Source organism: Calonectris borealis, chromosome 1, assembly GCF_964195595.1.
Source record: "Calonectris borealis chromosome 1, bCalBor7.hap1.2, whole genome shotgun sequence".
Taxonomy (NCBI): domain Eukaryota; kingdom Metazoa; phylum Chordata; class Aves; order Procellariiformes; family Procellariidae; genus Calonectris; species Calonectris borealis.
Genome location: NC_134312.1, coordinates 131,333,243 through 131,358,239, shown reverse-complemented (window position 1 = coordinate 131,358,239; position 24,997 = coordinate 131,333,243). Strand labels below are relative to the sequence as shown.

Here is a 24,997-nt window from a genome sequence, read left to right as displayed (position 1 = left end):
GTAGCTGTAAGTAATGGTAATCTGTGACAGACTGGCAGTGGAAACTCTGTTAATAGATATGATAAAGTCAGATTGATAGATGGTAACTTAAAAATTATGTGACTCAGGCTGAGAAAATCAAAGCTTGTTCTCTGTGGTGAACATCACTCTTGGTGTTCTGCAAGGTGGAGGTGAAGGATATTGTCATCCCTCACGTATAATTACTTGATTTCACACAGAAAAAAAAAAAATCTTGCTTTATGTTCTCTGCCTATATCTCTCTATATATCAAATAGATAAAAGTAGGTATAATGGAGTTCTGATGTAAAAGCTTAACTGGATAATTCATTGACTTGAAAGCACTTCCTGAATTTGTTTTAAATATGGCCTTTTCTGTCTTATATACAAATGTAGGTTAAAGTATCTAGATTCAACAAAATAAATGCAAGTTCTGAGTTGTCACAAAAAGCATATACAGTAAAGTTAGAATCAAAGACACTGGTTTTTCTTTTATCTTCAGAATTCAATGAGAGCTACAGTGGAATTGCATGAAGGTAAGAGAGAAGGCTATCCATCGATCAAAACTTTAGTCACTTTGGGGAAAGAAGATCTATCTATTAAGGTAAATGCCTAAAAATAATATGCAGCTTACAAACCTGCTAGGTTGTAATTTGAAAAGGCAAATTAATTATTGTATCACTTCTGACACTTGTTTCATATTCATTAGAATAGAATATTTTCAGTTGGAAGGGACCTACAACAAACATCTAGTCCAACTGCCTGACCAATTCAGGGCTGACGAAAAGTTAAAGCATATTATTAAGGGCTTTGTCCAAATGCCTCTTAAACACTGACAGGCTTGGGGCATTGACCACCTCTCTAGGAAACCTGTTCCAGTGTTTGACCACCCTCTTGATAAAGAAATGCTTCCTAACATCCAGTCTAAACCTCCTCTGGCGCAGCTTTGAACCATTCCCTCACATCCTGTCGCTGGATACCAGGGAGAAGAGATCGCATCCCTCTCCAATTCCCTTCCTCAGGAAGCTGTAGAGCACAATGAGGTCACCCCTCAGCCTCCTTTTTTCCAAACTAGACAAACCCAAAGTCCTTAGCTGCTCCTTTAAGATTTCTAAAGTCATTTAGATAATGCTGCTTGAGTTTTGCAGGTTTTTTTCAGAACATAATGTTTAAAACTCTAACTTTTCATTCCTTAGATAAGTGATCAAGGTGGAGGTGTACCTTTAAGAAAAATAGACAGATTGTTTAACTACATGTACTCAACAGCACCCAGGCCTAGTTTGGAGCCCTCGAGAGCTGTGCCTTTGGTAAGCAATTGCAAGTCCTGCAAAGGACTGTCGTGGTTTAACCCCAGCCGGCAACTAAGCCCCACACAGCCGCTTGCTCACTCCCCCCCGGTGGGATGGGGGAGAGAATCGGAAGAGCAAAAGTGAGAGAACTGGTGGGTTGAGATAAAGACAGTTTAATAGGTAAAGCAAAAGCCGTACACGCAAGCAAAGCAAACAACGGATTCATTCCCTACTTCCCATTGGCAGGCAGGTGTTCAGCCATCGCCAGGAAAGCAGGGCTCCATCACGCGTAACGGTGACTTGGGAAGGCAAACGCTATCACTCTGGATGTTCCCCCTTCCTCCTTCTTCCCCCAGCTTTGTATGCTGAGCATGATGTCATGCGGTATGGAATATCCCTGTGGTCAGTTGGGGTCAGCTGTCCCAGCTGTGTCCCCTCCCAACTTCTTGTGCACGTGGCAGACCATGGGAAGCTGAAAAGTCCTTGACTAGCATTAACGCTGCTCAGCAACAACTAAAACATCAGTGTGTTATCAACATTATTCTCAAACTAAATCCAAAACACAGCACTATACCAACTACTCGGAAGAAAATTAACTCTATCCCAGCCAAACCAGGACAAATATGTATTTAAATGTCCCTTTGCACGGCTCTGGTTGTACGTTTCCCTTCACTGCAATCTACTGGGTCAGGTTTTCCATTGAAGAAATTGTTTATCATTAGCAATTCTATGCAGGTAAAACATATCAGGAGAAAATGGATTCTGTTATCATCACTTAGACTTTGGAGTAGAAAATTGCTTTTCTTTGTCTTGACGTTATATTCTTGAAAACAAGCATGTCTGCATAAGCACAATATTTTCACAGGTTAATGGACAGGATTTTTAGTGCTGTTATTACTAAGAAGGTGGATAACCTAATGAGTTCCTCTTCAGTGTGTAAATTACTGTTTATCTAAATTTCCTATAATAAATATTGAAAAGGTGAGCCACACTGTCAGAATTACAGCACTTGAGAAACACCTCCTGCTAATGCACAAGCTTATATAGAACTTTGAAAATTATTTTTATGTAAGTTATGGACTGTAAAATCACATTTTAAAAAAAGAAATTCCCAAACCTGCATGTGATATGAACACTTTTGGTATATTCCTTTTCAGTTGGAAATATCTCATGTGATATTCCCTTCTGAGGTGTATCAGGGTCAGATTTCAAAAAAACCAAAATTTCCCCATAGTTTTTTCTAAGCAGGGAAATATTTCAGTGCTGAATGCGTAGATTCTTTTAGGAAGCATGATTTTTTAAATTATTATTGAAGTCAAATTATTATTTCTAAATCATTTTATTAAATTACATATTGGCTCATTGTGATAAAAATGATACAGCTACTGTTCCATTTGACTGGCTTTCAATAAATGGATCAATACTGATACTGTATCCTTGCCTCTTCTCATCTTTGTTCTCGATTGCTTCTGATGCAATCCTTTCTCTTCAAGCATGTCAAGAAAAAGTTGATTCTTTGAGAAATTTCCTTTCCCAATTTAGGAACACTCTCATCTAACCTGTTCTTAAGTGATTCCCCCCCACCCCCGCCCCGCTGATACTTCTGTGCTTGAAGTGCCTTCAGGCAGCTAATAAATTGTGGCGCAGAGAATATGTGACTATTTCTGATATAAAATAATTAAGAGTGAACTGAGGGTGAAACCAGTTCAGAGTGGTTCAGAGATAATAAATTTCCTTTTAGATTTTTAGCAGAAAGTGTTTATGGTGCTGTCTTAGTGCACAGTTCATAACATTGTGGCACATAAGTGTATTGCATTGTTTTCACCAGTGTTTGATGCCACCGTGGTAGGTGTGAAACCCAGTTCTGTATCTGCATTGACTTAATATTAATCCTTCACAGCTCCTACCTCTACAACACATCTTAGTAATATATTTCAAACTTTTGCCTTTTCGTAGAATCTTCTTGAATGGGATGAGTGATAGGGAACAGGCCTTAATTAAAATATAAACTTTTTTCTTTGTCAGGAGTGATAGAATCTTTCTTGATTCATAATCTGCCTTTGTTCTGTCTCACTTTTGATCAGCAATTTACTATATCAGCCTACAAGGATTTCCTGAAACTTGTTATCACTATAAACTTAAACCTTGATTACCAGTTGTATTCACTATTAAAATGTCTCTCCCTTTGTGGTTCTCTGATTGTAAAATCTTAGGATTGACACTATTCTTTTTTTTTTTCTGTGCATCTTTAGCAATGCATTCCTGTGTTTATCTCCTCATCTTCAAGACCGCTTACTTTGATTCTGTGGCATTTATACTTAGTATTCTTCTACTGTACCCCATTTTCTGGCCTTGTTTTCCTCTTCAGTCTATATGTCACCGTAGTCAGATCTGCAAAGTATCCCCCTCTCTTGTGAACCTGGTAGCTTTTGCCCTCTGAGTCTGACTGATGTCTATACATGACTGAATGTCGAGAAGAGTTGTTAACTTCTGTTATTTATATGTGTGTGCAGAAAGAAAAAAGTCAAGAGCTTTACCACAAGTCTGTGGCATATCTTTCCACTAAGAGGAAAAAGGACTTAGCAGTGAAGCTTGACACGTTATGTATTATGGCGCAGACCCAGTTATAAAAACAGTTATGCTATACTTCTAGAAATAAAAATCCTTCAGCAGAAAGGTTCCGCATAAATCCTCTTCGAAGTCCATACAGGAGGAGTGTTTCTTTATTGCTTAGTGCCAAAGACCAAACCACTTAAGAATTACAGTGCTCCAGAAGGTAGGTAGGTCTGTGCTTGTGTCATTCTTGACTTAGGTAATATTCTAAACCAAATTGCAGTGCAGTGTAAATCGACGTATCTTTCTGTTCTAACGCTCCCTCCCCTTGTTATATGATCCCCTGTCTAGTTTATGAAACATTCATGGACTTGGGAAGTGGAAGAGAGGGATCTTTTTGTTGATTGGTGAAAATTCTTTCTCGGTGTCATTGCAACTGTTGTTCAATAACTGCTGAGAAACCTTGTTACCATGGCAGCATTTGCATTCTAGCAGGTCTTGTATTCATCTCTACTGCTATACACATAGTGGAAACGTTAGAAACGCATGGTAATATTTAATGATAATTAGGTTTTCTTAGAGAATTTAATGATTCTCCTTCTGGCAGCATTTGTGTGTAGTGGGAGAACTGTGGTTTAAATTAGGTTTAATTAAACCTGTAGACACTAGTAACACAGAAACTTAATAATTTCCTATTTGTATAATGCATACTGTAATATTTAATGAGAAATTAAATGTCTCTAAACAGCTTTCCCTTCTCAAGGCAGATGTGCCATCATTGACTATATTCTGTCCTCTAGGTCAAGCACAGACCTACGTAGTAATCATTTCTTGTTAATTGGCTTTTGCAAAATAGACCTTTTGCAAGGTCTTGCCTTAACAAGGTACTCATCTGGGATCTGTTGTCTTCATATTTCTTATGTTGTTTCTTCAGTTGTCTGTTTTGGAAAATACCCTGAAGACAATGTAGAGAAGAGACTGACAGGAAATTTTCGGAAGATAGCAGTATGAAATAATCATATGGGCTAGCACAGAGCGTTTGGAAAAAAAAAAAAAAAAAAAAAGATTTTCCTGCAAGGAGCAGGAGACAAACAGAAGTTGGGCATCTGTTTTAAGGAGGTGTAATTCTGGAGAGAGGGAAGTATAACGTGTTTTCATTATTGCTTGATACTTGCCCTTTACTTGAGCTGTCCCTGGTGGTATGTACTATCTACAATTTGCCCTTTGGTTGCTGTGCTTTCTTATTTCTGTAATGTGTTTATTGTCCAGTCTCCAGAAGAGATGCAAGTCAGCTTTTGGAATTTTTTTTTTAGTGCTTGCTAAGACAGTCAAATAACTTCCATTTTTTAGAGGTTGAGAAAGAAATGCATCTAGTTTCAAGACCAGATGTTTGAAAGTGATGCATGTGTCTCTAATGGGAGTCTTTGGGAATTACGTTTTTAAAGCATACTGTTGTTTGAAAAAGTGGAGCTAAGCAACTGATTTAACTGTGGAAATGGACACTAATAACTGTGACAAGTGGTGTGAGTAGAACAGGGCATCTTTGGCATTTCTGTTTCTCATTTTGCTCAGAAGAACTGAGTGAGCAACTCTAACCAATTTGAGATCACTAAATTTAGACTTCCATAAAAACAAGGCAAAGAGGTCAAAAGATACAGTAGAGATAGTAGGTGGCAGTAAGAGAATTTGTGATGGATACTGTAATACAAAGTTCTTCAATGTTCACCCCTCCCTCAAGGGATTTCCTATAAAGTGATACCACATACTAGCTGTGTATAACGCTCGCAAGTCCTTCTTAGCCTTCTCTTTTTTGTATCACTTTGGGGCTTTGTTTCTAAGATTCCGGGCATGATTCTCAGTTATCTGTCAGGTTAACTTTGTAGAAATATTATAGTGGAATGACTTTATTGGTTTTCTGGTCTAATTCTTCTTGTAATCCATCCTTACGGAAAACTTGTATTACTTCGTTGCCTTGTATATCCTTCTTTTCAAATGCTTGTGTCTGGAACCCTTCCCTTATTGCTCCGGATGGCCCTGAAAAATTCAGGGGGGGTTCAAGTGAATAATCAACCACTGTGATTCTCAGCACATACCCAGTCATCTGAAGGAGTCGATTTGTAGACCAAAATCTTACTCCCTGGCTGCAGTGAGAAAGGCTTGGGTTTTTTGTAACTTTTTCTGACAAGGGTGGGTTGGAAAAGGTGCCAAGCATTGACCTTGCTGCAGCTATGGTTACGAATATTAGTGTTGCAAATTTAAAATCTAAAATTTGTACCTGTCAAGTCTATTATGCTTTGAAAATTGTGTGGTCTGTACAGAGTCTCAGTCCTTAGTAGATCAATCAGTGCTGTGGAATCCTGATCTTTTGTTAGATGAGTAAACAACAGTGAGGATTATTTGCCTTATATTGCTTTGTATGTAGTCTTCTGCAGTAGTCTCCTGATCTCTGTTGCAGTATGGCATCAGCAATCACTTAATAGTGTGATCTAGATGAAGTAAAGAGAGTTGTCTCTGGCTTTCTTGTGTAGTCTCCTAAGTGTGGAGACGTTTCAGAATAATAATCCCAGGCTTGGGGGAGAAAAAAAATGCTGTCAAAAATCTTATTTTTAGCAAAGAAGGAATGGAATATTATAACAATGGTAATCATAGTGAGGAAGTTTTGCTTTGATGATTGGAGGCAGCATGTACTGTATGTTACACCTACCTGTCTCTTTGAGAAAATGCAAAATGGACAAGGTAGTCCTAACAAAGGACTCTGATATTTTTCCCTTTTCTGTACTTAAACTAAAAAATTATGCCTAGGAAAAAAGGAGATTGCTCAAAAGGCTGAATACCAACTTACAGTGTAGGCTGAGTAATAAAGGAAAGCTTGAAAAGTAATTTGATGCAAATCTAATATTTAGGTATCTTCTGTTTTATAAGTGATTGCAGTGATCTATTGCATTTTTTTTAACTTCCCATCATGTCTTTCCTTTTGTTTTCTTGTTTTTGTAGGCTGGGTTTGGCTATGGCTTGCCAATTTCTCGTCTGTACGCTAGGTACTTTCAAGGTGACCTTAAACTCTACTCAATGGAAGGCGTTGGTTCAGATGCTGTAATTTATTTGAAGGTATGAATTTGACCCTTTTATAAGCTGATAATGCAGTGCAATTAGTTCATTGCAGGCTGAGTAAGTGAACTTTCTCTCTTCTCACTCTTCAACTTGTTTTCAAATTTGTAATTGCTATCTTTGTTATATTTTTATCTAAGTCAGTTACACAGAATCCAGAAAACCAAGGTTGTAAATATTAACCAGCACTAGTACTAGTTAGTTTGCTTTGATTTTTTTTTTCAGTCCCCTGAGTTGGATCTTTGCATTTTCTTAATCCGTCATAAGGGCTGAATTTTCAAAGAACTGTGTGATGAGAGATAATTTTGGTTATTACATTTTGATTCTAAAAGTTTTGACCACAATAAAACTGAGAAGACTGTTGACTAACTCCTGACTAGTACATACTTTTTTTTCTATGCAGTCCTTGACCTTTGTGCAATAGACTGTATTGATCCTGTTGTCATTTTTTTTGCGAGACCCCAGGCTACTCAGGAGCTTAAGGTTGAAACTAACTGCTTGAATTTCATCAGGAAATTTAAAAGAATAATAGTGTATAGCTCATGTGTAGGTCATTGACTTAATGTTGTCACTGTGCCTTGCTGTACATAGCAAGTGAGTTTGTGGAATCCTGTGCTAACTTTAGTTTCTGATGGGTTTAATCCCGTGCATGTATGTGTGGACGGAAAAGGCATGGTCTTTCTCAGAGGAAAAAGGCATGCTAACGGACTGAACTAGATCAGTCCTCACAGATCAGCGTGCTGACAGAGTCCGAGTTTGTTGGAGAAGTGAAATGTTAAAGTAGCGTAGCTGTCTGCCCCGTGTCAATGACAAATCTCCCTAAAATGTTTTTGACCAAAACTTTTTTTCTGGCTTTCTTTGTAGACACCGCTCCGTGGAAAGAAGGGAAATATTTTAAAGTGTTATTATTTTCTTTTTACTTTTACTATGACTAATACTTTGACTGCGACTAGAGTGATCAGTCACAGCTGAAGTATTTTCAAAATAGTGTTGTGACATGTAACACTTGGATAATTGAGACACTTGTTCGATACAGAGGTTGTAACTGTAGAACTCCCCAGAGGATCATCTTGCTCTTGGTATCTCTAATGGTATCTTACCGTTGCTTTTGTTTTTCCATAGGCCCTTTCAAGTGAATCATTTGAAAGACTTCCCGTTTTTAATAAGTCAGCATGGCGACACTACAAGACCACACCTGAAGCAGATGACTGGAGCAATCCTAGCAGTGAACCAAGGGATGCTTCTAAATATAAAGCTAATCGATAATTTGCCACCTTTTGTCTCTATTGGAGATGACCTCTGCATTCAGTATAAAGTCTCTGCTTTGTTCCAAAATCCTTCAAACCACAATAGCTAATTACTTCCAAACAAAGACCTAATCAGGGCATTGAAAAATACAAAGAACAAAGTGATGATTGGGACTTAAAGGAAGGCACTAAGCACGTTTGGTATGTGAATCCTGTCTACTTCACCAGAATATGCTTGGTTGCTTCAGTCATGCATTGACAAAAGGGATTGCACTCTGATTGCACTTAAGAATACAATGTTGTAACAAAAAGATACTATTTGAAATGGCCAATTTTTATTCCAATATAAGGATTGGCGAGATGTGCAGAATCCTTTTAAATGGTCAATAGTATCTTGCACAGCAATATGGTATAAGAGAAAAATTCTAATGTAGTTAAACATACACTTTGAAAATCCACTCTTTGCTGCATTTTATATTGCACAGTGTCACCTGTTACAGAAAATCCCTTTGAGCTCTTCGGATCTTATATCTAATGAGCTTGTAAATGCATAGTTCTAAAAAGGGTTATGCAGCTTTAAACTGATGCTTTCCCCAAATTCCCAAATCCATTTGTCAAGTGCATACAAAAATGATGTTGTTATAAGACATTGGGACTTCCACTTCTTGGTATGCACCTTAATGATTTTCTTGACACGCAAACACAGAAATGCATTTCTATACATTTTTCCTTATTTTGAGGAAAGATCATAAGCAGTTAGATCATCTCTCCATAAAAGAAATTCTGTCAATACAGGGGCAGGGGGTAATTCAATTTCATGTTTATTGCCTATCAGTTTTGGGGGGTTGGGGAGGGGAGGGAAATGCTGAAAGGCCAGACAGCCAGTCATACAAATGAATTTGCCTTAAGAGTGTTGGTTGCTTGGAACCTGATTAGTTTAAAACCTGTAAATATTTTGCAAAGTTATTTATATATTCAATGTCTGACTATAGTCTGGTAATCTGAATTTGTAGTGTATATAAAGATGTTGTACACCAGCTTTTGGAAAGTGTCATTGGTCTAAATACATGAAACTGGAAATACCGTAGAAATGGGAGGGATAAAACATAGCTGGTACCTGATTTAAGGGAAAAAAAAAAATCAAAGAGGAAAAAACCTAAGTATTTTCCCCTTAAATTCATTGTAAGTGTTATTGCTGACTGTTAGGAAACTGTTCTTCACCAAGTCTTTGCCAAATACTGTTTCTGATACTATGGCCTTTCAGAAAAATCTGTGAAATTTAGAAGTTCTGGTGATATCCTAGCTGTGGGAATAAAGTAGATGAGTTGTAAGCAACTCTGATGCACCCTCAGTTTCTCTTAGGTATTTTGATATTTTTTTGAAAGATATTGCAGATTTTAGCATGAAAAAATGAAACTTGGTTACTAAAATCGTGGGGAACTGTCCCTTTTGTCCTCCCAATATTTATTTTTATAAAGAACTGATCTATTAGGTAAACAGGGAAATGTTGAGAAATCCCTAGGTATTTTTTAAAAAAATCTTAGTTTGACTTAACGATAGTACTTTGCACTTACATAGCACATTTCATCCAAGGATTACAAAGTGCTTTGAGCAATAAACTTCATATGGCCCCATTTCTGAAGAGTCGGAGTCCTTACCTTGCAAACCCTTACTCTCGTCTGTTGCAGTCAGTTCAAGAATTCGTATGTGAACAGTTCATGAGTTTGCAGGGCTTGAGGGTCTGTGGGCTTCGCTACGCTGTACAGATAAGTCACGTTGGAGCACCAGGTTGTTTTAATGCTCTCTCATACACGTCTCTGCGGAGTGCTGCCATACTGTTCAGAGGCAGAGATACCAGGACAGCTGCTGAAGGCTGTCCGACTTGTTAGCTGGTTAAGCAGTGCCAGCAGGTAGGCAGAGGGTGCGTGCTGATGGGGCCGTCCTCTTCTGTTCCCAAACCAGACTCGTTTGACCCTGGCTAGGGGATCTTGGCATGGCATGGTAAGGGTGCGGCCTCCAGAGCAGTAATTTCCCACAACTGCAGGCACTGCTGCAGAGAAGGCAAATTGCTATTCAAGCGATACAGCTATGCTTCTGGGGTGAAATCAGAGTAGTAGTTTGACTGAAACACCAGTTGGAAGTCACATCTACTAAAATTTAGTCACTTAACTTCTGCCCTCACCCATAACTACTTACTGTTTTTTAAATTCAGTTCAAGTTGTATATGTTCTCTAGTAATCGCAGGGGAGGGCTTGCTTAAAAATAGAAATTTGTGATGAAACTATTATTTTCCCAGTTGCATGTGATCAGTTTTTCCTAGAACATTACCTAAAACATTCCAAGGAATAAGATAGTTTGTGCAAGAAGCCGAGTTTCAGCTTTTGTTAGAAATCATATTTTGAAGTAGTAAATCCTGATCTGGTACTTCTTTTTGGCTGTCTCTTTATACATGAAGAGGAGGGGGAACAGAAAGAAAAGAAAGGATGCAGACATATTGAACTTGTTTTCATGAAGCGAATATAAACCATGGAAGCCAATGAATGAAAGCTGAAGATACCATGGAGGATGTTATGGTATATTAGTCATTTCACCTCTTTATTCACAAAAACAACTGGCTGGCTTTGGGGTCTGAAGTGCTCTAGTACTTGAAAACTGAAGTTCCCTGAAGTGGCACCTATTTTCAAGAACCCTGAGCGTGTATGAACAGCTCAAAGCAGGAAGGTAGAGCACAAGGAATGCGTTTTCTTTCCATTTCCCAAGGTCTGTTCATGGGCATTACGGTGAATACGAGCGAGAAGCAACTCTTCTCCTCTCCAACTTTGTGTAGGCAGCCTGTGCTTTAGTGGAGATCCGAGGTATGCCATAAATTGTTCTTCACTCATTGTCCTCATGCCATGTTTCTACACAGGGGTAGTAGTCTGAAAACTGTCTTAGGAAACAACAACAGCAGACCTTTGATTAGAAGAGAGTTTTGTAATGGGTATGCCTGAAAAATGAGGCTGGATGGGTTTTTAATATGGTTAGTTTAACTACAGAATACTGTCTTTTTTCAGTTACTTCTACTTTGATTGGAGTCTGTTGTAACTATTTGTTTTAATATCTTGGGGCTGTTAATTCCAAACTTCCTGACAATATAAAAGTATATTTCTTTTTTATGGATTTCAGATGTATGGCCTGCTAATGTTATTGCAACCTGCTTGTCTTGAGTTACAGGACACGTAAATAGGAAAAAATGTTTTCAGTGAAAATGCTTCGTATCTGTTGTGTTTAGTGATTAACAGAAACAAACTGGGCAAGAGATGTTTGTTCCTCAGTTCTTCGTGAGAATTTACAGACAACTTCTATGTGTCGTAGTGTAACACATAGTTTAACTTTTTTGTCCATTGTCCATTTTTCTGGTCTATGTGTCTTGAGCGTAATCTATTAATCCCCTGCCTAGTTTAATATTAATAGATACTGAAGTCTCTCCAAATCATATACATATTTGTGCTCCCTGCTTTTCTAGACTTTGTTTTGAGGCTAACAAGGGGTCTTTCGGTGTCAGCACTTGATGAGAAATATTCAGAAGACACTGAAATGCTTCTTTTACAACTCAAATGCACAGTCTTTTCCTCTGTACTTCACTGTGATGACCTAGGATAATACTGAGAAAGTCTTTGTCCTGCTGCAGTTTGTGCTACCTCCTGGGCAGTGTTTAAAGCAGGTTCCTTGACACATGCTTAAAGAATACAGATATTAATTGTAGTGTTCTTGAAAAACTCAAGCTACTTTTTGGCTATGTAGACTACACTTGCTGCTCCAACTGGATCACATACTTTTTCTCTGTCCTCAGTGTTATGTAGAATTTGCTTTGAAACAGTTGTTCACTTTCTCCAAAAAGTGAGCAAGAGTGATCTTTCAGTGTAGTGCGATCTCTTATTTACCTCCACCCAAATTTAGTATTTAGGGTGAAATCCTGACATGGAAGACATTTTCCCCTGCCCCTGCCTTTAATCAGCACTTCTACATCCTTATGTGTTAAGTGCTGCAAAGTGGTCGACTGATATAAATTTAGTAGAAAACAGCCTAAATGTTTGTTGTTAGTATTTATCTCTTGAAGATAACCATGTCTGATTGTGTGGTGTTCAGTTTCCTTGCATGTTTCCTCAGTTGCCATATAGATGCTGTGGTTTCTAATAGCTCTTCATCTCTTCTTCCTGACGTACTCGCCTGCCTATGAATTAAGATATATATAAAAGAGTTTTTGCAGAACTTAAGAGAATATGATGGCACATGACAGAACGATGTATTACTGAGTTCAAAGGTGAGTGTATTCACAAATGAGGAACATAGTTATAAATTGTGTAGCGACTTCAGGGCTGAATCTTGCAAATGCTTGCAACAAGTAAACAGTGTATGAGACTAATTCCACTTGAATCTGTTCTCAGGATCAGGACTTAAGCTGTTGACGTTAATTTGAAACAATGAAGATTTGTGTAACTGAAGTGGCTTTCTAATTAAAAATAAATAAGAAAATTTAAAGTTCACGTGCTTTAGTTGCTGTATTGTGTTGCCTTAAAAGATCTCAGAAATTGGCACAGAGAACTTGTTTATTTCTTAAATCTAGAGATTTTTTTTACGTAGTATCGGTAGGATTAATGTGTGTGTGATAATTCTGACATTGTCGAACTAGTATTAACTGCTTTATTAAAATTTTTCCTTTGAATTGAGTACTGCTGAGAGGTGCCAGATTGACAGTCCTTTGAGGTTCATACCCTCTGTAGATCATACCAGGCAGTGGCAGGGCATGTTTCCAAGTGGTGCACTATCAGTGCAGGACTGTCCTTATGCGAGGGACCTGCTAGCTGTTTCACACTTGCCACCTCTGATGAACTGTTAAGTGTGCTAAATGCATATTGGGTTTTATGATGTGAGTTTCTGACGTGGGTGGAAATCAAGTCAATTTGTTCCCAGCATCGGTTATGGGACAGAACTCTTACTGGTGAGCTGGCCTGTGTAGCACCTGGCACCCAAGAGGGAAAGAGGTCTCGTGTGGCCTTTCCTTTGAGGTGGCATCATTTGAATCAAGTGAACCTGTAACGGAGGAATGGGAAGCTAATTTTTCATGAGATTACTTGGTGATGTTTTAATTTTGAGTCGTCTGTAACTTGTGTTGGAATTGTTTCTAGTCCAATACCTGTGTACGTAACTTGTGTATGCTCTTATTTTCCTTTTTTCTTTCCGTTGCTGACAAATAAAAATATGTAAAAACTATATGATGACATTTTTAAGGGACTGATTCGGTTTCACACACTGTGGAGCTTAGTTTGACAGCCCAAGGTCAACTTCACACATGGCTACAGAGGGACACCCTCAGATAGCTGCAGTTGGGAGCTCAGAGTAATTTCAGATAAAAGTGTTTTTCTTGCCTGTTTTGTCAGAAAGCAGTTGAAATTTTCTATGGGAACATACTTTTAGGTGTTTCCATGTCCATCTCCCCTTCCCCTCTTTTTAAAAAGATAAAATCACATGCCAACATAGCTGAATTTCCCAATTGTTGATTTTGCTGTTATGTGAAGGACCTGATATCAAAATATTTAAAAAGACAGCAGTAGTATGGAAAATAAAATTGCACTTTGAGTGGGAAAAATTGAAACGTAAGAATTTTCTTGCTAATTGTAAATCTGAAGATGTCTTTCTACAAAATAATGGAACTGCAAAAACATTTGTGGGAGACTGGCTTCTTGAAAAACTAGTCACTACAGAAATTACTCTGGGTCCATCACTTCTGCAAATATTTTTTTCTGTGTTATTCTTTTCTCTGTACAAGATAAGCTTCCTGGTTTATATAGGTTTATAGCTGGGGGGGGGGGGCAGGAAGGGAGGGGGCTATAGGTGGGAATGTGTACCCTAATGTATTTTGGGAGAAAACTTAATTTTCTCTTTTGTAGTCTGAGAAAATTGGGTTAACCTAGTGACTTTTGTTTTACTCTCTCTTTTTAACTAGAATTCATTGTTCTTTCTCAGAATACTGAGGAAAGTAAAGTTCAGGCCTCTTACCTAGAAATAGCTGTTTCTGAATAACTGCCTAAAATAGAAAATCTGTGGCAAGAACCCCAAATTCTCCTTTTCTCACTTTCATAGAGGAATCCAGAAATGGTTGTAGTTTAAGAGCATTAAGTTGAAATAATTATAAATTAAACTTACTTGGCGACTGAGAACTTTGCCATTTGAAAATATGAAGTAATATTTCAAAAAATGAGTTTCATTCATGTTCTCCAAATTCTTGGTTTTGAGGGAACACACAGGTTTATAAGCAGAAAAAGTGTTAGCATTAGCAAAACCTAAGAGCTGAATTTTGGTACCATCCGAATGCTATGTGAGTTTCAAACTTTGCTTAAATTTAGCTAGATTGCTGTGGTTTCACTAACCATTTTGCTATATAAGTGTATGGAGTTTTTTTTTCCTTTGGTTTTATAGCCATTACTGTTGATCAAAACTTAATAGTTCATTGGTTTAATAATTTATTGGTTTAATATATCAATGCAAGTAGCAGAAGGGAGTATTTAAGCCTTGAATCATCATTGTTACTTTGGTAGGAGCACAGCTTCACAGCACTTCAGGCCGCTGGGTTGCGGAAATACGGGATTTAGAGGGATCAAATTCAGTGAGATGCTGAAGGTAAGGATTGAGCTACCTATTTTGGCAGTGCTGACGCTTCCTCTGAAGTGAATAGAGACGAAGCCCACAGTTTTAGCCACTTCCTCATATTTCTGTGGAGTATGCATCTCCCTTAATGTTCAGTATTGTTAAGGATTCCCTCTAATGCATCCTTGCTTCCTGGAGTTTTTGAGTTCCTGACACTGAAGCAGCAGAAGCTCCTACAGTGGTTTAGAACAGAAGTGAGTTACTGGGGATTTCTGAAACTCTGGTATCTGATTGGTCTGGGTACGTTAGCATGGTTTGTTACCACACGTTGTTTTCTTTGGTTTGGATTTTTTTTTTTCTGCTGTGTAAATCTCCCTAAAGCTAACATTTCCTGGATTATTCTTGACACTTGAAAAGTCTGTTATAAAATAACACCCAAGGCTTCTACCTTGAAATTTCGTCAACTTTCCATGAAGTTTTATACGCGTTTGTAACTTATTCAAGAAAGTGAAAAAGTTTGTTACCAGGCAATTCCAGAGCAGGAAAATGCCTGGAGACCCAGATTTCTTGACTCATTAACTTTCTCATTAAGTAATAAATGAGGCTCCAGTTGGTCAGAATTATACTAGAACTGAGATCTAAGTTTCTTTCCGATGAAGAATCTATTTTAAAACTTCAGATGAGAAGAAATCTCTATGTTGCACTTTCTAGCTGCTTAACCATTTGCCATGATAGGAAATTCACAGGAGCTGAGTGGTTAATTAAATAGCTCAAAATTGCAAAATCTGTCAGCATAATATTTGACAATAGCTGTCTGTAGAATGTGAAGCAATGAAGCAACTAGTTGCAGCAGCAGTATAATGAAGATTTATGGCTCTAGGACATAGGCTTATGTGGGAGAACAATTTGTAATAAGGGATCAGCTTGTCATTATACATTCATGTCTCTTCTAGACTGTTGTAGACTCATTTGGTACTTAGATTTGTTACTTTAGTGGAAACAGAAATCTTGCTGTAGACAGTTTTTGAAGGTAGTGAGGCATACAAAACATGTCAGGCATGCTTAATAGGAAAAATTAAACAATTTTTTGTCAGATTAGTTTATATTCATCACCTAACTCTAAGGCTGTTTTTACTTTTAGCTTTTGTACCATCTCCTCTAGTAGTAAGAGTAAAATCAAGTGAGTTTAGTAAATAATGCCTGCTGTATTTTGTTTAAGAGTATCAGCCATTCAGCAGACTTGTTACAGCAATCTGAAGACCCTTCTCCATCTAGTGACTTAGGTAGTTTTTATGGTTTTGGCCCAAACTATTTGTGTCTCCTAGTCCAACGGCTACAGGCATGGCACTTTGCTTCTACTAGCATGCAACTAGGAGACATGAGTTGAAAGTTTTAAGATGATTTTCCTTCTTGATCTGCCACTGTGGATTCTTTTCTTGAAATTAATAAATGAGCAGATGCCTGTAAATACGCTGATTTAAGACTTCTCAGAAGAAAGCTTCAGTTCTGCCAGTTCTCAAGGTCACATGTTGATCTGTGTTTTGGTATTAGAAAGCTTTCAAAGGACAGCTTCATTGACATTTTCTTGTGGCTATGGAAACTGACGCCAGCTTGCACTGTTGTGAGATGTAAGTCGTTAAAATGCAGGAGCCGTCCTAGCAGACTTGAGGTTGTCGGTGGTGCGCGTGGCTTCTGCTACGCTTGCTATGAGCACCTCCCTTGCCTGTTTCGCTTTGCTCTTTATTCTTATGATAATAAATCTCTTTGTAGGCATAAGAATACTTGATATAATCCTTGGGGCTGTGGAGGACCAACACTTAAGACGTGGTTAGTTTTACATTCAGGTAGAGGAACCTGGGTGTGCACGTGAGTCGTGGCTGTGTGGTAGTTTCTATGTCTCTAGATGATGGTGGACTAAAGGTTAAGTTTTACCACCAGGGAAACGATGTTCTCTCCTTCTTTATTTTCAAACGTGCGTGTCCGTTTCAGTAAATGGGTGTCCATTGTCGGTACGATGCAGTACGCTTGAAAACTGCCCGCTACATTATGCGCTAAGTAAAATGGCCGGGTCCTGTATGTTATAATGTACAAGTTTACCAGCTTTACAAAATTTTTTGCAAATAGCCATTTGTGATGGATGAAGAGGTTGCAGTTATGCTTTGTTCCAGCATATTTAAATACACTTAGTCTTGCTGTTACTCTGTGCACTTAATGATGGAGAATGCCGGCTTGCTAAACATCATGTTTTACAGCAAGAGGACTGAAGTTTCTAGATTTTTAATGGCATATGAAAGTGTTTTATCAAGGTGCTTGATACACAACTGTCAATGCTCAAATATATAATTAATCTCTAACTTTTTGTTTCTCGATAAACAGTTGAGCAGTTGGGTAAAACATGCAAAAAGATCATCTTGGGCACTTCCCTGCAGATATAATTTCATTCAGTTAATGGGTGAACTCAGTTCTACGGATGGGATGGTAGTACCACCACTCTTTGCATAGTGGCTAACTGTGTTTTAATTAGCTTCTATGTAGTTTATCTCTATGTTCTTAATGACAAATTGACTTGAATTCCCAGAAACTGGAAGGCGAAAGGTGTCAGAGTAGAGGTACTTGACTTCATGGCATTATTTTTTCTTGCATTTCTTTAAAAGATACAGACTGTGAGCTTGCTGGTGTTTTCTGACGGTTCTCCATGTTCTCTGTGTGTCTTGTGGATGTGCTGTGGATGGTGAAGAAAAGGTACTCGGGGGGGGGGGGGAAGGGGGGGAAAGAAAAAAATTAAAACAAACCACCCGAGACTTGCTACACTGTTTGGATTAATATTTAGTTTGGAACCTGCTATTTTGAGGGTATCTTGTTAGTTCTTATATAGGATATGCCTTATGCAGTTTTCTATTTGCATGTGAACAATATGAATATTTAAAATGTCCTTCATGTTCTTTTCTGGAATAAATGCACACATTTGGGAGAGACCTTTTAGATACCCAAAGCAAAAAAAAAAAACCCCACACTCGAAAATTTTCTCTAGGGTATAGTTTCATATTTTGTTTTGGCATTTGGCTTTTAATCATGTATTGTAGTGCAAGCTCAGGACACTGTTAAAAATGAAACTAGTTAGCTTTTAAACTGATGATACAAAATATCTTAAGTATGGCCAAGTAACAAGGTAACTGGTTCCTACTGGTTTTATGCATTGGCTTTGAAATGAAAAAGCTAGAGACTAGAATGGCATATAGTACATTAAAATAACTCAACCCTGTTGGTATTCAAAGCTAGTCACTTGAAAAGAGCAGGTTATAATTAATCTATTTTTCTTAAGAGGATGATGGCTTCGCAGTTCACAGTTACTTTAATTTACGGAAAACCAGGGCTTGTTTATAGGGAAATGTGATTAGAGAATGATAGAATAGCGTTAAAAAGTACCACAATGTGTTGAAGAGGCCGTAATTTATTGTAACAAAGTAGTTTCTAGAATTTGAAATACTTGACGTGCGCCTTCAGCCTGGTCAGTGCTGCCATGTGGGATTTTCCCTTTGAGTGTTCCTGCCCTCGTATGCTTAGGCACAGGAATAATTGTTTTGAGGCAATGGACCATTTTCTTCTTGATTAGTCCAGTTAAACATTTTAAAAAGTAATTTATTGCTAGGTTTTGTAAATGTGAAAACTGTGTCTTGCAACCGTATTTTCGTTTCTGTTTACCACAGTCATTTAAAAACCAAAAAGCCAAAAAATCTTTAAGTTCCTGGATCCCCAGCTTTCCCTCACCAGAGGTTTTGTTTGCAGCCTTTCTGCAAACAGGAGAAGTCAATCACAGGGGTTTAGGGTTTACTGCGCTGTTTGGTCCCTTGGGACCAGGTACCGAGGCAGCACCTGCCGAGCCGCTTGGAGCCTGTGGGCTCACTGCTGGCAAGGAGGAGCGGCTGGGGGTCCGGGCACTGGTGCACAGCCTGAAAGAGCTCGCTTCACCCGCCCCCGCAGACGTGTTTCTGAGCGTGAGCTTTGCGGCGCCGGCAAGTGCGTCCTCTGTAGATTTCAGGCTGCTTTCAAAAGGGAGAATCCTGGTTCTTTCCCACGTACTTGTTGAAGTCACAGTTAATGGCAGAGAATCAGGCAGAGTAGGAGTTTGGGCGTCCCCCCTCAGATGCGTGTCTGGCCTCCTCCAGGTATTTTAATGCTGTGCTGTGGTTATTTAACGTAGTTTGCTGGGCAGCAAAAGGAACCCCCCCTGCCTGTGGAGATGAGACTTTCATCCAAAACCTAGATGTAAATGGAAAGCTGAGCTACCAAAATGATGAGAGGAAAATGTTGTAAGTAGTCAAATCCTGATGACTCCACAGAGGTCACTTACTTCATGTATAGCACAGACCATGAAGTATTACCAGAGAAATTTGGGATCAAGCCCTGTAACCTTTTAATCCTTTTAGGGGACAGTTGTCTTTTCATAGAGTGAAACTGCCTTTTGAGAAGGCTTAAAGGAGGTGATACTTCCAAAGGCATAATTTCCTCTTTACCGTTTGTCTTCGGATTATATTTTGCCACACTCCAGTATAGGGAGCAGGCTCTTGCGTTTGTGTGAAAGGCAAAACTGCCTTACTTAGCTTACGAACTTGCAGTTCGCTGTTTCTCATTGAAGGAAGCGTGGATGCTGCTGGAGAGAATATCTAAAAAGGGATGGCGTTACCAAGTGTGAAAGAACTGTTTGAACTGAAGAAAGGTGTTGGCCCAACCGTAAACTGGCCGTGAATAACTGCTGGGGTAGGAGACTTCAAGCCTTTTATTTGAGGAACTGGCTTTAACACGGGAGCCTGCTGCATGCCGCTGGGAGATCCAGCAGAGTGACTCGTCATAGGAAGAGCCTCAATTCTTGCTGGAGTCTCGGTCCCACGTTCCCCAATTAGCACAGCAAAGACGCATTTCCAAGGGCTCTCAGCTATTTTTACTTCGCTCTGTCTCCTCTCCCTCAGGCGGAGCTGTGAGGCAGTGGCCTTGATTTCCATTCAGATTAGAAATGCCAACGCCACCTTGCGCACACCAGGAAAGGGCCTTCCCTTCGGAAAGAGAAGGGCAGAAAATGTCGGTGTGCGAGTGCTTGGGGAACCCACGCTGTATTTTGAGAGGAAAAAATCTCTCTTCAAAAGAAGATCAGAACAGGAGTGCTTAAGATAGGCTGCTGCCTGAAAGGGTCTCCACACAAGAGGCAAAGCCCTAGGTCCATTTTCAGCTCTGTTTTAGGAGGAGATCAGAGGTTCTGCACCAGGCTCAAGTGAAACTGCTGCTTAATTACCTGCTATTATGTAGGACCTTTTTCCCATGATGGTTTATTACTACCCTTTTTTTACAAGCAAATTCAATGTAGTGTCAAACCCTTCCTTTCTGCTGAGCTGAGTTGGGAAGCTTGTGTGGATTCAGGGGACCTTCTTGTTCCCGAGGGGGTTTGCCCTGCACTGAAACAAGAATCTCCTCTGACCTCAGGCTGGGCTGTACGCGGCGAGGGCCCGGCTTCCCAGGGCATTTGCTCATGGGGACGCGGCACCAGGGACCCACCCAGCGGCTTCCGTGGGCAAAAGTCATTCCCCTGAGGTTTTGGAAAAGCAGGCATTGCAGCTGAGGAAGCAAAGCCACAAGCCGAGGGGAACTGAAACAGCTTCCCCTTGTTTAATGAAGGCTTTGGAGGGGGAAGGAGGTGCAGGATCTGCCACCGACCCTGGGCTCTAGAGCTGTTTTAGTCGTCTGGTAGCTACTCTTCCAGCGTACCTCTGCGGCCGCTAGCTGAGCAAGGTGTGAAGCCCGTCCAGACCGAAAGCACCTCTGCCTTTTGTTTCGGGGGAGAGAAGGTGAAAGTGAAGAGCAGCCCTTCCGGCAGGATGACTTTTAGACGTAAAAGGGGAAGCTATGCAGACAAGGAGAGCAGCAGCAGCGTTCAGGAGAGATCAGAATGGGCAGTGCCGGGGATTTATTACAGCCATATCCTCCTTGAGAAGTGGTCCTAGCTCTGAGCCGGTCCCCTTAGGAAGCCGGGATTCCTCTTCAAGAAAAAGCATCTAGTTTTCTTGTGGCTTTATTTGAAATGCCTGTTTCCTGTTGTCAACTGTCCACCTTCCAGCTGTCAGTACTGCTTTGTGCTATTCTAAATATTTTCTTTCTTTTGAGAATTCCGTCCCTACAGTGTTTGGAAATAATTTTTAATTTACACAAAAAATTATAATCTTTTTTAGATGTTATCTATCTTGAGCCTTGTGCATTACATCATCCCTGTGAGTGAGCTTACACAATGTTATGTTTCATGCCTAAATGATGGAAGGATTTAAAACTAAGGAAATACTGTAGATGTTTCACAAGCGCTGGCGCAAGAGCTCTGCCTTGTACTGTGGAAAATCATCTCTGCTTCGGCAGCCACATTTCAAACATTCTCCTGCCTGTTTTATATAAACTCGTATGAACTTACAGCGGAGACTTTCTGACTGTTCCCAGTCGTGCTCTTTGCTGGTGTTTTCAGGGTTTCTATGGTGCAATGAAATCCCAGTTAAAAAATGGAGAACACTTTTCCGTTCAGACTGCTGGATTTAAAGTTTGTTCCAAATCTAACTTGGGGCTTGTTTTGCAGCAGAGGGAGACGGTGCCACGGGGTGCCGCAGCTCTTGCTTTGTGTCACCTTGCCTGGGAGGGCCCGGCTCAGCAGTGGCTCACGTTCTCCCTGGGTTTAGGTCAGGCAGTGTGAAAAGAGTCCCTGTCTTCCCTTCCCAGAGCGCTGGCGGCTGCGCAGGCGTATGCGCGCGCAGAACTGGCACTAAAAGGCAGTGAGGTTGTGGGGAGGCACCAGTCAGGCGTGGTTCCTCTCCAAGAGGCTGCGGAGGCAGCTCAGTGGCAAAAGAGAAGCGGGACTGCGGCCGGGCTGACTTTCCCGGCCCTGGGAGTGTACGAGGATGTCTCGTATCTCCCAAGTGATGCACAACACTGCTCAAAACAGTCCCAAATCCATCTTAAGTAATAAAGCTTGTATTACCAGGGAGCATTTTGGTGTGGACTCTGTGCCTTTAAATAGGTTCCCTGCCATGCCGAATGACTTTGAAATTTGTTCTTATTCTGCAGTTAAAAATACCTTAGCTGGGAAGTCCTAAGTCCCTGCCTGTTGGCTCAGCTTCTCTCTGCCTGAGGCAGGACTGACAATAAATAAATAATTTAAAAATATCTTTTCTACAGCTGGTGCAGTTATAATTTCTTTCTTACAGAAAGGTCAAAAGGGAAAGAGCGCAGCAGGAACATTAAGCATCTGACTGACTTAGCTGGAGGAAGAGTCAAGTCCAAAGGTCAGGAGTTGTCCCTGTGGCTAATGTTTGCTGCTGCAGTTTTGCATAAATCTGGCACAGCTGCAAACCATCCTGGCACAGGATGCATCGCTGCTGCTGCTGGGGTCTGTTTTCAGAAGCAGAACTAGGATGGTTGCAAAAGCACTGCCTCTTTCTTCCACTTAGAAGCAAGAATTAAAATACTGGCTCCTGATTCCACTGCGCTGGGGCAGAGGGGAAGGGAGGTCTCAAACTTGCTGGTGTCTACTGCTGCGCCTTGCCAGTGAGGCAGTGTTTCCCCACCTTTACCTTGCAGCCAGAAAAGGCGAGGAGCGAGGTAATCCTGTCAGAGCAGAGAGCAGCAGTGGTAACTCCAGCAGCAGGATTTTGGGCAGGTTGGGGGGGCTGCTCTGGTGGCATTTGTGGGGGCGTAAGGATGGGTACTTTGTACCGGGGTACAAAGGGTGGGGGTAAGAAGCACTGTGCTATCAGTGGGGCTTAGGCTGGGGGTTGTGTTTATGTGTCCAAAGATGCTATAAAATGAAGGTGAGAGGCAGCAGTATCTGTTGTACACTGTTTATTTTCCATGTGGAGCTTGGCTGATAAATAGAACTGAATTAAAGCAACACTCATGAAAAATAAAACCCAACCATGACTCAGAAGTGCAAAATTGCCCTCTACGTGTCCAGAGACAATGAGGTTCTGGTTTGCTGGAGACAGCACATGGATATTGGTGTCTGTACCAGCAGGGCACAGGCTTCAGGTTATTGATATCCCAAATGCGAAAGGACGCCTGGTACAGTATATGGCTTTGTTGCTGGGTGGCCACCTGTGACTCCGAGAAACAGCTTCTGTTAAGAAGAGGTCACTGGTGAGTTTTTCTCCAGTTCCTATTTAAAAGTCATGGTGCTGTCTTCCACTCAAACCATTGCACAAGGGCTGCTGAACAGTACGCACTATGAAATTAAAACAAAAAACCAAACAGTAAAAGCCAGGAACAACAAAAACCTGCCCACCTCCATTGCATTTGGACATGGCTCGTTGTATAAACAGCACCAGTAGAGAGCAGACGGTTCCCGTGGTGGAGGAGCGGTTTGTGATGGGAAGACTTAAGACTTGCAAAGGATCAGAAAAACTAACAAGTGCATCCCAGGTATGAAATTACAGTAACAGGTTGCCTAAGGCTAAGAAAGGTCTTAATTGCATCGTCCCATCGGGCGCACAGCTGGCGGCAGCTGAACTAGCTGTGGCTCTCCCCTCGCGCTTTCTAGTGAAAGCGGTAGTTCACCCTGTTCCCTGCTCATCTTTTTTTGCAGCTCTGTGAAGAAGGAACTAGCTTGACTCCAGAGGACAAAGCATGCCACGAGATATTATGTACTCAGCTTGCGGTAGTCAGAGAAGTGTCTGCTGGCAAAGTGTTCCCAAAGAAAAATCAGTTACCCAATAGTGGGGGAGGGATGAAAGCTGTAGGGAATGAACAGGGTGCAGGGCTAATTTGGTGCCTGGTACAAGGGTCCGTGATTTACGGGCCCGGAAAAGTATCTGGAAGGGAAGGAGTGAGAGGTGTTTACCTATTAGGTCATTCGGCGAGGTAAGGAGGTAGCCTGGGAGGGACTGCTGGTACCACCACCCCGTGTGCTCAAGCACTTGGGCGTCTTGTCCCTTCAGAGTTTTTTTATTCCAAGAGCCGCTCAGCGCCCTCCCTCTCCCAGCGTTTCCTGTGCTGCCTGCGCAGGGAACCAGCAAGTGCTGACTGCGGCTGCCCACAGCAGGCTGTCTGTCCTGATGGATTTGCAACACCAAGGAGCAGTGGCACAGTGGCGATTTCGCTGCTGCAACGCCCTGCCCAGGCTGCCGGTGGGACAGGCCCACGGCAGCACCCTTTACCTTGCTGGCTGGCACCAAAGCTGGCGCTGGGCTGGAGAGCCTCGGGCGTGCCCGTGCACTGAGGCAGGCTTCCCCAGGTAAGCCCGGGAGCAAAATCGCGTCGTTGCTTTGCAGCCCTGCCACAGGGATGTGGGCTGGGTGTTTCCTGCGGCTTTCTGAGCTGTGGGGCAGGGCAGCCTTGGGGGCTGGGGGCCCCCCATGCTCGGAAGTCCTGCAAGTCTGCAGCCACCTCACCAGGTGCCAGCTGCAGGACTGAACGGTGGAGCCGGACGTCAGGCAGGTCTGGCTTTGCCAAGCTGGAAGGAGATCAGCTAGTGCATCCAGGGGAGGGAATGCTGCACTCGTGCTACCCTCTCTGTGGTTCTGCTTGGGGCTGTACGGGTGTCATGGACAGAGGAAGAAAATCCCCATGCCTAATCCTGTTTAAAAGGTTTCCATTGTTTTTTTCAACTTTTTCTCCACATTAGGGTAGAGAAATGGCCTCAGAACCCCTGCGGGGCAGGGTGTCTGCGAACACATCTTGTTTATAGAGTTTGATGAGAAATTGTTTAACCGGCTGAGTAGCATGTGAGGACAGCAGCACTGTGGTGCTCGTCGTTTGGTGATACGGAGCGGGGAGCAGCAGGGTTTCCTAGGAGGCCACGTCCCAAGGTCTTGGGATCGCATGTGTGTTTTTTAGAATTCCCCAGTAAAAATCACCAACATCTTCAAACTATCAATTTCCTACACCACCACATTCCAGCTAGGGCTGTCTTTTCATTTACTTTCTTGCCTCCAAAGTGCAAAGCCAGGGAGCAAAAGAGAAGTTACTGGGTAGCTGTTCAGGCACTAGGAACACAGAGGGCAATTTGATAAAGCGAATACAGCCTGACTCTTTACATACACCCTGTACAGAGGCTTGGTCAACAAGCAGCATTCAATAGCTTGAATGTATTAAATGGATTTCCACCAACTCAGCTGGAGAGCTCTCCATTTCACTGGCATGGCTTGGGGTCTGGGG

The 24,997-nt window shown here is 41.1% G+C and overlaps 1 protein-coding gene across 5 annotated transcripts in view; it reads left to right on the top strand.

Annotated features, from left to right (window-relative positions):
* PDK3 (pyruvate dehydrogenase kinase 3) overlaps positions 1 to 13,447 on the top strand; it is a 64,582-nt gene extending 51,135 nt beyond the window's left edge. For 4 of the 5 annotated variants that reach the window (XM_075174716.1, XM_075174724.1, XM_075174742.1 and 1 more), the window contains 4 exons: positions 500 to 601; positions 1,194 to 1,304; positions 6,834 to 6,947; positions 8,070 to 13,447. In XM_075174716.1, the coding sequence (XP_075030817.1) occupies positions 500 to 601; positions 1,194 to 1,304; positions 6,834 to 6,947; positions 8,070 to 8,213 (471 nt within the window). In that variant the 3' untranslated portion in view covers positions 8,214 to 13,447. The remainder of the gene's footprint in view (positions 1 to 499; positions 602 to 1,193; positions 1,305 to 6,833; positions 6,948 to 8,069) is intronic. The other variant, XM_075174734.1, reaches the window with a different exon arrangement.
* Positions 13,448 to 24,997: the final 11,550 nt, after the last annotated feature.